The following is an 11,425-nucleotide window of genomic DNA, read 5'->3' as shown; positions in this document are numbered from 1 at the left end:
TAGGCTTTTTATGCTGTAATTCTTGTATTAATTTCCGGACTTTTTTATATTGTGAATATAATAGATCGAACTGTTCTTTTTCTCCTGGGCGAACAAAAGAGGGAAAACATTTAAAGAGTCTCTTGTTGCCAAACATGAGCGTGTAGACCAATGGAAGGGGAACCTATTTAGAGTTATTATACTGCACTATTTTGTCCTTTTGTGTCCTTTTCTCCTGTGGATGCTCCAAACATTTCGTTGCCCGGAATTTCACATCTCCTTTTACCTCCTAAATGCGTGTCGTGGCTTATTGACCCTCAGACGTGTTCTTCCATTTGTGGCGAAAAATTTATGTGAGAAACACAAATCTGGTGCCGGGGAAAAAAGGCGAGGATGCCACAAAAACACAAAGTTTTGGGCCAGTTTCTCCAAGCCTTTATAGAGCTTTTTTTGTTCTGCGGGACTGGGCCGTAATTTTGAGCGTAAAGCATGAAAAGTGGGGACAAATGAGCGGCGTTCCCTGATGGGACGAGGCACAAAAGAGCAGGGCCGCTCCCCCGCAGGCAGCAATACTGAGACAAGTGTGTCCCGCCGCACAAAAAGGACGCAAACGTTTGGAGGCCATATGGTTTTTGAAATTTCCTCACAATTTTAGACAATTTGATGGATTGAGTTAACCCTCCTTTTAAACAGTTTAAGTGAGTGCGAACAAAGCCCATAATGCCTACATAGACTGTGCCTTCATGAGGGCATCTGCGGCCATTAATGTCTGGCCCTTTTCTTTGCCTGGCGTTTTGAACAAGTCAATGAATTACAATGAAACTGTTCCCTTTTTGTGCGCTGCTTGTCTCTGCGCTTTTTAGCCCTGGAATATGTTTGACTTCTGTCCAAGATCGTTTTCTAAACAAGAAATGCATTTTTTTTTTACAGGCATAAAAAGCTTGGACTGTGACATTTATGCCAAAGTGGTTAGAAAATCCTTTGTTTGTTTTTCGCCCCCTTCCTTCTTTTTCTTTTTTCAACTTCTTTATTTCTGTTGACTTTAAAGAGTTTAATGAAGCTGAAAACATGGTGATGTGAGAAAGAGAGAGTGTCCAGGAGAGAAAAAAAGGATTCAATAGACTGCCTCCAGTTTAACTCTCTTTGTTGGTGAAATGATAAGTAGCCCTGTCCTCTTTCACTCTCGTTTTATAGTGTTTGCTTTCTTTCCCGTTCTCTGCCATTTATTCCCGACAAACTGAAGAACTTTATAGACCTTTTTAATATGACTGGAGATGCTGCGGCTCTTCAGCGGCAAAATTAGTCCAAATTACACCCAAACACTTTCGCTCAGTGTTGCTTAGAATCTTATTAAGTTTTACAAGAGATCATTGAAGGCTGAGTTACAGCGGAATAATAGTTCATTATGTTGACATTGTTGTTCCTGATTCCAAAAAAAATCTCTTACATTTAAATGTTCATTGCGCAGTGCAGGATGTGCAAAATATAATATACTTTATATAATATATGAAAAGTTTTGATATTTGTGGCGTCAAGAAAGTGGAAATATAAAGTTCGGTATTTTAATGTACGAAAGAAACGGTTGTGTGCACCTTCTGCAGTCTGGACGGAGGATGTTTATGAAAGGGGAGAGAGTTAAGACAGTCCAGGCTGTATTTTATGAGAGCTTGTCTGAGATAAGTAATACAACAGTCTGCGAGACCACTTGGTGGTAATTAATCCTGAGGTCTTAAGTGTATTTCAGTATTTCAATTCAGGATGGGGGGAAGAAAAAAATCACTACTTCAATCGTCCGGAAAATTGAAGTTTGATGCATGAGTCCTTACTGAAACAATCGTACCGTCCTCTCCAATTTCATAGTCCCCTAGTACTCTCCCTCTCCCTCTCTCTCTCTCTCTCTCTCTCTCTCTCTCTCTCTCTCTCTCTCTCTCTCCCTCGTGTCTCTCCTCTTATTTACACCTTTACAGTGGCACATAGGAAAAATAGACAATATTATTAGTATTATCTTTGTTATTGGTAGTGGTGTTAGTAGTTATCGGTAGAAGCAGTCGTTGTGATTTCCTAAGTGGTAGAATTTTAATCATGGCCTTCCTGTGGAGACAGTTAATACTTCAAACTTCAATTTTACGGACGATTGAACTAAGCATGTTCCTGACAGAATTGATGTATGTATTAATTTCCTTTAACTGTTGATTAATTAGGCCGTTCTGAGGACTCTAATTGAACAGTTTATTCGGAAATTTGCATATTAATCAAATTCTAGTTGATTACCCCAAAATGCAGGAGATTTCGTAAAATCTGAGATTTGCCAATTCACGGGGTGTCTTCTGAGACGCATCTGCACCAGATGAGGTAAAACGTCGCTGCAGAGACGACTTGACCCTTCATGCCACAATGAAAGATACACGTAAATTACATCCAACAAAAAACTTTAATAACGTGTGCTTGTTTATCACAAGTCGTATTTAAGCCAGGGGTCTGGAGAAAGAAAATAGAAGTGAGGCTATGACCATCGCGATTAAATTATGTAATTAAGAAGGAGAAATCATAGTAGATTTATTCATGTTTTCCAATGAAAATGGAAATCGAGTAGTTATGGACACGACAGAGGCAAAAGAGGAAAGGGGGGAAATTGAACAGGAAATGCAGATGTTGGAACTCCAGTCAGCTGTTGAGGACAATTCTGCCCTCTGCTGGTAAATATCATACTTGCGGGGAACTGTTGTGCAAAATGCAAAAATAATAATTAAGATGAAACAGATTTTGAAAAGAAATGAAGCTGGGGTTTGTGTCACCGTCTTGCGGCACTTTATACACGATGTGTTTTAATAAAATTGATGTTGTTGTTTCAACTATGGAGGTTAATAAGTCATGAATAACAGAATATTCATAGAATATTTTAGAATGTGCAAATATCATGACCGATTAATTAAATTTGCACTGGGTTTTTAAAAAAAAAAGGTGTGCTTAAATTTTAATGTCAGTTATCAAACATTAAAATGTGATTGTATCCGACAACTAAATATGCAGCAATGATCTAGACAAATGGTAGATGAAAGAAGCCGGGATCTGTGTATTCAAACATTTCGCAGCAGAATAATTATTTACGTTAATGTAAAGAATTTACTGCTCATGCAACTACAGCAACGCAACTACTGCGCAAAGCTGCGCAGAGGTTGCGCAGTAGTTGTGTTCATCAACACCCGTCGCATTGCTGACGTCATCATTATTGGCGGTATTTTGAAACAGTCGCAAACAGTCGTAGTGGAATAAAACAAAGAAAAAACATCTATAATGGTAATTCCAAACGTAAATTTATTCTTTCATTGCGCATATGTTAATAAAATAGCCTGCTACAAGTTCCCGTCAGTCTGTCATTGTAGACTAATGCTAAATATGCTTTAGCATCAGGAGCTATTCGATTGAATAACAGTGTGTGCATGGAGCAACTGGATTTTTGTCTTTTTATATGTGTGTTTTTAGACCGAAGAGGTGCTCGGCGGCCTGGCTCCAACACAGCTGTCTGGGGCCGCTCAGGGTGAACTGATGGACCTGTGTGAGCAGCAGTTTGCTCAGCTGGAGAAGGTAAAGGCAGAATGGAAACCACAGCAAAGCTACGAGGTGGTGCAAACCTGGACTTTCTCTGTGTTGCAGCTTCAGAATGAGATTATTCTGTGCGAGTCCGATTTCAGCGATAGTCCACAAGAACAGGTAGGATTCCTATTTGTACGTTGTGTAGTAGTCAGAGGAAGATGAACATTGCAGCTTCAGGCTTGGATTTGTGTTGCAAAGGCTCGTGTAAGATTATATAAGACGAATTAGTCCAGAAATGCTACTTTGGCACATATCAGTAATTAACTACACACCAAAGGTATTTTGGAACAAACATACAGGTATTGGGGAGCCATCACCATGTTCTTCAAAATGTAGATGTCAAGCTTTGAAAAGTAGTCAAACGGTGTGCAATTTATCGTGAAACCAAACTGATGTATTTTTGCAGCCAAGTTCTGTTAAATTGAGCACATTTGTTGTGAAAGGCCCGTGCCTTCGTGTCGCTCCTTTTTCTGTTGTTTTTGTGGTTCTGCTGACATGTGCATCTTCACTCTCCATTTGAAGTCGGTAAACCGGCTGATTGCAACAGAAGCCGAGCTGAAGCAGTGGCTGTCCACAGAGCCGGAACGTAAGCTCCTCTTCACACACCTCTTGTTTCCCAAACATTGAAATATGAATAGTTCAAATCGGCAGAAAAGATTAAGAGATCTTTGCTTAAAGTTGCCTGCAGGCCGCGTGAGTTATAATTCCAGAATATTGCAGTACTTCCACACATTTTAACAAGTTCTTTATCATATTTGGGGTATTATTTTTTCCCCCATCAACATGTTTTTTTTTGACACATCCAGTGCTGGCAGAAAATTCAGAAGTCTTACTACGAGCCGGTAAAGCAGAGGTGCGTTGAAGCCCTGCTTCATAGATTCTCCTTGTCTAAGTTCATTGTTCTGGCCTCAATTGGTTTTTACTCTGATTCATCGTAGATGCTGAAGTTGTGCTCTGAACTTGAGATGGTTTTCTCTTGCTCCGAAGCCAAAAGAGACAAACTCAGAGAAACCAAAGTGTGGTAGGTAACTTTTTGCAACATTGCCCACAAACTAAGCTGCACTTATTACTCAAAACGTGAGATATTGATTTAAATTACATTCATATGACGTGACTGAGACTATAAAATGGCTTAGCATAGTTTGTGTAATAGAAGCTATAAAGAAAATGAATGCAGTGACTTGAGCTGTGGTCTTTTTTTAGTGAAGAGAAGTGGCTGGAGGATAAGACGCAGGTGCTGAGCGCTGCCATGAACCACGTCGAACGCCTAAAAATGGAAAAAGAGAAGTTGTCAGAGCAGAGGTGCCATACTTATTCCCCTTACATTTCTTCTTCTTCTCTCCTTTGTTCACTGTACCACAAAAACAGTTTTATTAAAAGTATTTTTAAGTGGTGATGGACATACAAATTCCTGACAGTCAGCGGTGTCTCCGCTAGAGGGCAGCAAAACACATGAACGGAAAGTGAAAATAATTAAAATAGCCTTTTTATTCTTCTGCTTTCTAAGTGTGTTGAAGGACACCAAGATGAAAATCGAGAAAATGAAGGCATACGAGGAGAGCCTGATGGACTGTTTGGGGGACATACTGGAGAAGCACATCCCTCACCCTCAAAATGGAGCCAGTGGCTACAAGAAGACAAAGGTGCCTGGAATGTGTTTGCTGCCTGTTGTCTGCCACAGACAGTGTTCTGTCAATGTTTCTGTTTTCAGAATGCTTCCACAGAGCCGGAGGAAGACTTGATTTCACTTGGCGAAATTCTCGAGGTGGGTCCAACTGCATGAGCATTGTTTTCTAAAGGACGACTTTTGGACTTTTTGCATCTTTTTTTCAAAAATGTGCTTCTCTTTTGGACTTTTTGCATCTTTTTTTTCCAAAAATGTGCTTCTTTTTCCCTTCAGCAACTCATGAACAAGGTCTTGGAAACGCCACACGACCCTTACGTGACGATAGACAACACCTTCTGGCCCCCGTATGTGGAGATGCTCCTTCGCTATGGCATCGCAGTGAGACACCAGGAGAACAACTTCAAGATCCGCCTGGAAACCTTTTGCTAAGACGGCGGTTGCGTCGCTCATTCCAGCATCAAACTGGACCAACGCGAACTCCTTCTGCTTTTAGGTTCCGTTTACGATAGGTGGATGTGAGACGCTGTATATATGTTGTATCCGAACAAACGGGTTAAACAGTTAGTAGGAGGATGTTTAAAGTTTAGAAATGTTTAATAGGAGTTCACGATTGAAGCTTGTTCATATTTAAAAGATTCTGAAAGGTCACTGTGTAAGATTTGTCCTCTGCTATTATTAAAAACTTATTACAACCTTTTTCCAATCAAAGGTTAACAATGGTGGTTATTGAAAAACTTCTCCACACCGAAACAAATGTACCGGAACCTGCATCATGTTGACTTGCTCTAAATATCTCACCTGGGTATTTTGTCTCTTCTGGAGTCTTTTTATCCCACCACTTGGGTTAGAATTGATGTTTCATTTCTTCTGTTTAATAATTTTTTTTAAAGTTGCATTTAACAGTTCTTGTAACTGTTTAATCACAATCTTGAAACCTGAAAGCAGAATTTTTGAGTTCTACTCTATTAAACATTCCATTTAAATACGTGTGTATATATATATGTATTTTTTTTAAAGAAAGACCTATGTGTTTGTATCAAAAAGTGAATCAGTTAAATGGTTTCTAAATAATGATTATATGTTAATGCAATATAACTCACAAAAACAATTTTTAATACAATGTATTACAGAAACAATTCACCAATCTAACAGTTAATGTGACCGTTTTAACAGTCGCACAAAAACGATGCTAATTTTCTCTCAATTCTGTGCAACAGCAGGATGCAGAGGAAAAAATCCATATTCCGCTTCTGTTGCTCCCCATCATCCATTTAAAGGAACCCTGGCCGTTTCACGTGTTCCGGGAATACGCTGAGGTTCTCCTGTAGCTGGAGGGTCTCCGAAAAGTCACTCTTTTGAAAATAAAATTGGACATCTACAGAGCAAGATCCCGGAGGAATGGTCAAAAAAAATCAATAATTATCGATTACATTGGTGTTGCAGATGATAAATGACATCAACAAAAGCCAGAGAAAAAGGCTTTAGAAGAGGAGTTGTGCTAAAACATGACAGCACAGAACTTTACAACAGGCAGCTCGAGCCTTTATTACAATATCGATTATTACAATAATGATATTCTGGTATTCACTGACATAAGAGAATATTCAAAAGTAGCCCAAAAAATGGAGATCGAGGATTGTCCCTCCCCTCTCCTTACCTGGCAGAGTGAGGTTCCAGTGCACCTCCCCATCATGTGTTCCAGCCCTCTGCAGAACTGCACCATTAGGAGTCAGTCCCAGTTTCAGTCCCACAATTCCTAATAAACTCACTAAGGATCATTCCCTCTGGCACAGCTGTCACACACATGCAGTTTTTAAACCATGGCAGCAAAACTGTATGAGAAACTAGACCCTGAACTCTTTGAAAACTACCCAAAAACAATGGCAGCTCTGTATCGTGCCTGCATGAGCAGACTGAGGAGATCGGAGGGTGTGTGTCCCTTTAAAAAGCCCAGACCAGTAGGAGAAGGGTGTTGGAGCATCTCCAGGAACAGTGGGAGGAAGAAAATCATTGCCCCCAACAGACTTGTTGTTGTTTCCTTCGTCTTGTACTATTTTAGTAATGAAAACAAAACATTTTCACACAGGAATTACATCCATTTTTTTTTCAACATTTCTTTTTTTGCCTTCAGGCAAGAAGACCGACTGCATCCACTAACAAATGCCACCGATGATGTAGGACAGACTGTTCCAGAGATTAATGCTTTAATAATATTACTGTCCCATACAAACAACGTTGGGGGGCCTTAAAAACAGAACATGCCAGTCTCCTCTTCTAATTTGTCAAAACTTCCAACATTTTTGTCACTTTAACAGCAGAAGAAGCCTCGCAAACGTAAAACGTGTTCTTTGTTATTTCGACTTGAACTTAAGAGGAGACGAAAATGACCACACACCAAAAACGACTGTTGGTTTCAGCGACCAAAGTCAGAATCCATCAAGAGTTTTACTCGTTTGGAGGTTGAATCATTGCGTTTTTAATCTCAAAGGCATCTATGAGCTCCTGAAAAGAGAAAAATACAATTTTAATTAGCCCAGTCCCCTTGAAAAACAAAAACTAATTAAAACGTCCAAACCTTCCATGTCTTTGGGGATAACGAGATGATGCACTGCTTCCTGTTGGACAAGTCTCCATCTTCCATAGCTCGCACCTCTGTAGGTTCTGAGACGTAAAAAAAACCCACCAAAACATTCAGCACTGCAATAAATTTTTCCCAAAATATGTTCCAGTCATTTTTGATGTGCGCTGTTATGCCCTCTCACCTATACAAGGCAGATTGGAATCGTCCGGGTATATCCGAGCAAACCCGTCCTGAAACACAAAGGCGGGTGTCATTTCCTCCCCCGTCACTAGAGGGCAGTGATGAGTGCGCTTCAACTCACCCTAATCAAGAAGGAGGTGTGGAAAATGTTCTCTATGGTCCGGGAGAACGAGTTGGGGTCAATGACAAACTCATAATATGATATCGGGGAGGTTGCTGGTAGCGGTAGAGGCAGAGGGGCTTAATTAGGAATCATGAAATGACCCCAAAGTAACGACAACAGTTGACTTTAAACTCACGCTCGTCCCTGTAGTAACACTGAAGGTAACCCAGGATCCTCTCCACCTCTGTCTCTGTTGCCTCCTGATGAGAGCCCTCTAATTTCTTCAGGTAGTACAAAAGATAAACACAAGCAAGTTCAAGATGTAAACATGAATTTATATATTTTTTAAGAACAATGTACGGTAATGGTCGTGTAACTAGACAAAAGATTCAAATTAGCCTTCACATCAAGCAAATTAGTGCATCAGGAGCCAAAACACTGCAGTAAATGACAGAATGCTTCACCTAATCAGAAAATATGATGAGAGTGTTGTAATAATAAAGACTGAAGAAGTGAAATCTGTGAGGAAAATACCACAAACTTCAATGTATTTGCAGAGTCTCAAAGATCATTAATTATTCTCCCTGTTTACCTGAATTGGTTTAATTTCAATGACCTCCTTGCTGGGATCCTTCCTTTCCTGTTGCATCCTTGGCTTAGGAGGAGGTGGCTTCGCATGGAACGCACCATTCCTAATGAAATGAACCACAGGAGTGTGTGTGTGCGTGTGTAACCATAGATAATTGACCTCAGTTAAGATTTGCTGGCACATACAGAGACTCACATGAAATGAAAAGAGGGCGCTGTCCTGAAGCAGCATTCTGCTCTCCTGGCCAGCCGTTGCCAAGCAGCCAGCGACAGGTAACCATCAACCACCCGTCCGTCCTGCTGCTCGTCCCCTCTGTCTCCTAGTCGGTTGAGACCCATGAAGGACAGCTGTCCGCGGAGAAGAGAAACACATCTCACAGGACATCTGCAAATGCTGGACACAGATGCTGGATATGGACACATTCTACAACGCTGCTTCCACTCAGTCGTGTTAAATATCAGAGTGGGGATGGTTTCAGAAAGTCAACCCTCTCTCAGATCCTGTTCTTTTTGGAAAAAAAATGTCAACCGCACTTCTTTGATATGCCGTCGTTGATCTGGTTTCCCTTTTACAGATGATACAAATGCATGCAATGAAAGTGCATGCACGGTGTATTCACTTACAAGGTGTTCCGCAAAGATGTTGGGGTCAAAATCACTGCCTGAACAGATTTGGGTTGCTTTCTCCTTTGCAAGGTCTGTGGCCACAACAAGGAGCTGAGCATCCAGAGCGGCTTCTCTGACCTGCCGAACTGCAGAGAAACACTCAGAGCTCTGTGGAGGCTGCACGGCGTCAAAGACAAATCATGTATCATCCGTCATTCCTTTCAGATAGGATAGTAAAAATGATCAAACATGTGAATAAATAATGCTTCTAATCTTGTTTAAGTAAATGCCAAAATGTGCTCCGCTATGCGACTTCATTAAAAAATAGAAACCGTAATTTTCAGAGGGGAAACAAAGCTCCCAGCTCATGCTGAGGAGTCGTGTGGAACGAGGAAAAATCATCCATTCAGTGCAGCTAATGACTGACAAGATGTTTGCACATAGCAACAGGAATTAATCCAATCAGCGCCTCAAGGGCGATGTGTGCTGCCGTGTGGTGGCATCGCCACGAGGGGGCGCTGTTGTAACATTCAACGGATTAGTGTGTAACAATGTGTAAACCTATACAGGTTAATTGTTCCAGGTTGATTCTGAGCGTGTGTTGGCGAAAATAGTTATGTATGGTTTTAACAAATATGCCTCAATTTATTATCATTGGTATTTAAAAAAACAAAAAAAACAAGCAACGAGCACTGCAACCAGCTCAACTTAGACTGAAATCTACCACACATACCATCTTTGAAAAGTTCGTTGGCTTCTACTAAAATGTCTGTGAGAGCGTTGTTGGAAGGGTTCAGCATATCTTCTCTATTCTCTGGAATCACGACAGGAAAACAGCATTAGCAATGATGTGTCACAAAGCCTTTTTCAATGAGGAGAGAAGCTGTCCTGCCAGACTCACTCTGCATGGTGGCGATGAGCTCCCTGTACCTGCTCCGTAACTGCAGCCTTTCATTTGAGCAGTTTGGGCTGCTTTCTGGTTCGTTCGAATCCAAAGGAAATCCTCCGACTTCTGCTTCACTTTTCACTTTCTTTCGACCATCAGAACCATCCCGGTGGGATGATCCATCGTCCCCGTCCACACAGCTTCTCTTCATTTTCTTTTAGTCACTGTTCGATGACGATGTTTCGTTATTTATACTGTGACATTTCTTTTTAAAAAAACAACAACATAAAAACACACACCGTGACCGTAGGATTAGCAGCCTGGCGACCGCGTCTAAAGAGCTACAAATCTATATAAAAATCATATACAAATCCACTGATCTGTCAGATGGAAATGCTAAAAGTCAAAATAAAAAGATAAATGTAGTACATTTGCCTTACCGAAGACAATTTTCTGCTGTTAACGCTTATTTCTCTCTATTATTTATCATATTAAAATACAACCAACACATAATATGATATATTCAGAGCAAGCCGATGATAAAACTAATACTAAAGTAGTTCGGGCTGGTTTTTATTAAACCACAATAAGTCTGACTTTTGGGCATTAGGTGAAAACACGCTGATGCGCATACATTCGCAAATATGTGAGAAGGGAGAAAAGAAGAAGTGCAAATGTTTAATAATATTATTATTCAGAGGCTTTAATGCAAATGCGGAAGTACTGAGCATGTGTTGCTCTTGGTTTGGCCACGGTAACAAGTCTAGGCAGATACATGGCGCAAACAAACCTCCCTCACCCATTTTGTCAATGGTTAGAATCTACTTTGTTTATTAGTACCGTTCAGATATTGTAAATAGGCAAGACAACCACCTACGCTTCATTTAAATTAAAGAACAGATGCTAATTTTAGGGGATGTGCGCGTGCTTATTTTTCTCCCTCCAACTCACCGACGGAGATACTTCCTGTCCTCTCCTTCACAATAAAATCCCAAACGCCCTTTCTCACCACTAAACCGGAAGAACATAAACTGACTGTTGATGCTATTGGTCTTACACCGCGCATCCATGGCATTATGGCTCACCTTAAAACCGGAATATCAGCTTTTTTTTAATAAACCAAAAATATTCAAATAAAAGCCAACAAACTGGCTTTTTAGGAAGGTACACTAATACTTGTTTTTTTTTTTTATATGAAAACCTTTGGGAAGTGTCCTATAGGCAGAAAAGAAGGCTGTTAAAAGCGGGGCATGGCGAGTTGGCTAGCTAGTATTATTTGAC

At 40.5% G+C, this 11,425-nt stretch overlaps 2 protein-coding genes across 5 annotated transcripts; one reads left to right on the top strand and one right to left on the bottom strand.

The window, feature by feature from the left end:
- The first annotated feature begins 3,168 nt into the window (after window positions 1-3,168).
- Window positions 3,169-5,908, top strand: cenpk (centromere protein K). Its single transcript, XM_011613048.2, has 10 exons — window positions 3,169-3,276; window positions 3,463-3,564; window positions 3,634-3,690; window positions 4,096-4,159; window positions 4,380-4,426; window positions 4,512-4,594; window positions 4,777-4,875; window positions 5,081-5,216; window positions 5,285-5,338; window positions 5,474-5,908. Exons 1-10 carry the CDS (start codon window positions 3,274-3,276, stop codon window positions 5,627-5,629), a joined length of 801 nt encoding a protein of 266 aa, XP_011611350.2. The 5' UTR covers window positions 3,169-3,273; the 3' UTR covers window positions 5,630-5,908.
- Window positions 5,909-6,292: 384 nt separating this feature from the next.
- Window positions 6,293-11,175, bottom strand: LOC101066730 (EP300-interacting inhibitor of differentiation 3-like). 4 transcript variants are annotated; one of them, XR_965243.2, is made up of 13 exons: window positions 11,022-11,101; window positions 10,444-10,477; window positions 10,160-10,368; window positions 9,992-10,072; window positions 9,277-9,404; window positions 8,849-9,000; window positions 8,657-8,756; window positions 8,261-8,345; window positions 8,083-8,177; window positions 7,963-8,011; window positions 7,776-7,861; window positions 7,596-7,702; window positions 6,293-7,250 (listed from the first exon to the last, which is right to left on the bottom strand). XR_965243.2 is itself a non-coding variant. In XM_011613044.2 (12 exons), exons 3-12 carry the CDS (start codon window positions 10,353-10,355, stop codon window positions 7,646-7,648), a joined length of 1,029 nt encoding a protein of 342 aa, XP_011611346.2. In that variant the 5' UTR covers window positions 10,356-10,368; window positions 10,444-10,477; window positions 11,022-11,101; the 3' UTR covers window positions 6,293-7,645. The 4 variants fall into 4 exon arrangements, 3 of the variants coding, with proteins under 3 accessions (XP_011611346.2, XP_011611347.2, XP_011611349.2); XM_011613044.2 differs by having other exon boundaries at window positions 6,293-7,702; XM_011613045.2 differs by lacking the exon at window positions 10,444-10,477 and having other exon boundaries at window positions 6,293-7,702; window positions 11,096-11,175.
- Between the last annotated feature and the right edge of the window lie 250 nt (window positions 11,176-11,425).

Source organism: Takifugu rubripes, chromosome 17 (genome assembly GCF_901000725.2).
Source record: "Takifugu rubripes chromosome 17, fTakRub1.2, whole genome shotgun sequence".
NCBI classification, from domain to species: Eukaryota; Metazoa; Chordata; class Actinopteri; order Tetraodontiformes; family Tetraodontidae; genus Takifugu; species Takifugu rubripes.
Note: the sequence above shows the minus strand (reverse complement) of the source record. Positions and strands in the feature narration are given on the sequence as shown.

What these genes read in the sequence shown, in the direction of transcription:
- LOC101066730 (XM_011613045.2), bottom strand. Translation starts at nt 10,355, where the DNA reads ATGAAGAGAAGCTGTGTGGACGGGGACGATGGATCATCCCACCGGGAT. An exon ending in ACATCTTTGCGGAACACCTT is followed by an intron (nt 9,001 to 9,276) that starts GTAAGTGAATAC and finishes CTCCGCGGACAG; the next exon opens with CTGTCCTTCATGGGTCTCAA. An exon ending in TTGAAATTAAACCAATTCAG is followed by an intron (nt 8,346 to 8,656) that starts GTAAACAGGGAG and finishes TACTACCTGAAG; the next exon opens with AAATTAGAGGGCTCTCATCA.
- cenpk (XM_011613048.2), top strand. An exon ending in AGTTTGCTCAGCTGGAGAAG is followed by an intron (nt 3,565 to 3,633) that starts GTAAAGGCAGAA and finishes TCTGTGTTGCAG; the next exon opens with CTTCAGAATGAGATTATTCT. An exon ending in GCTGTCCACAGAGCCGGAAC is followed by an intron (nt 4,160 to 4,379) that starts GTAAGCTCCTCT and finishes TGACACATCCAG; the next exon opens with TGCTGGCAGAAAATTCAGAA.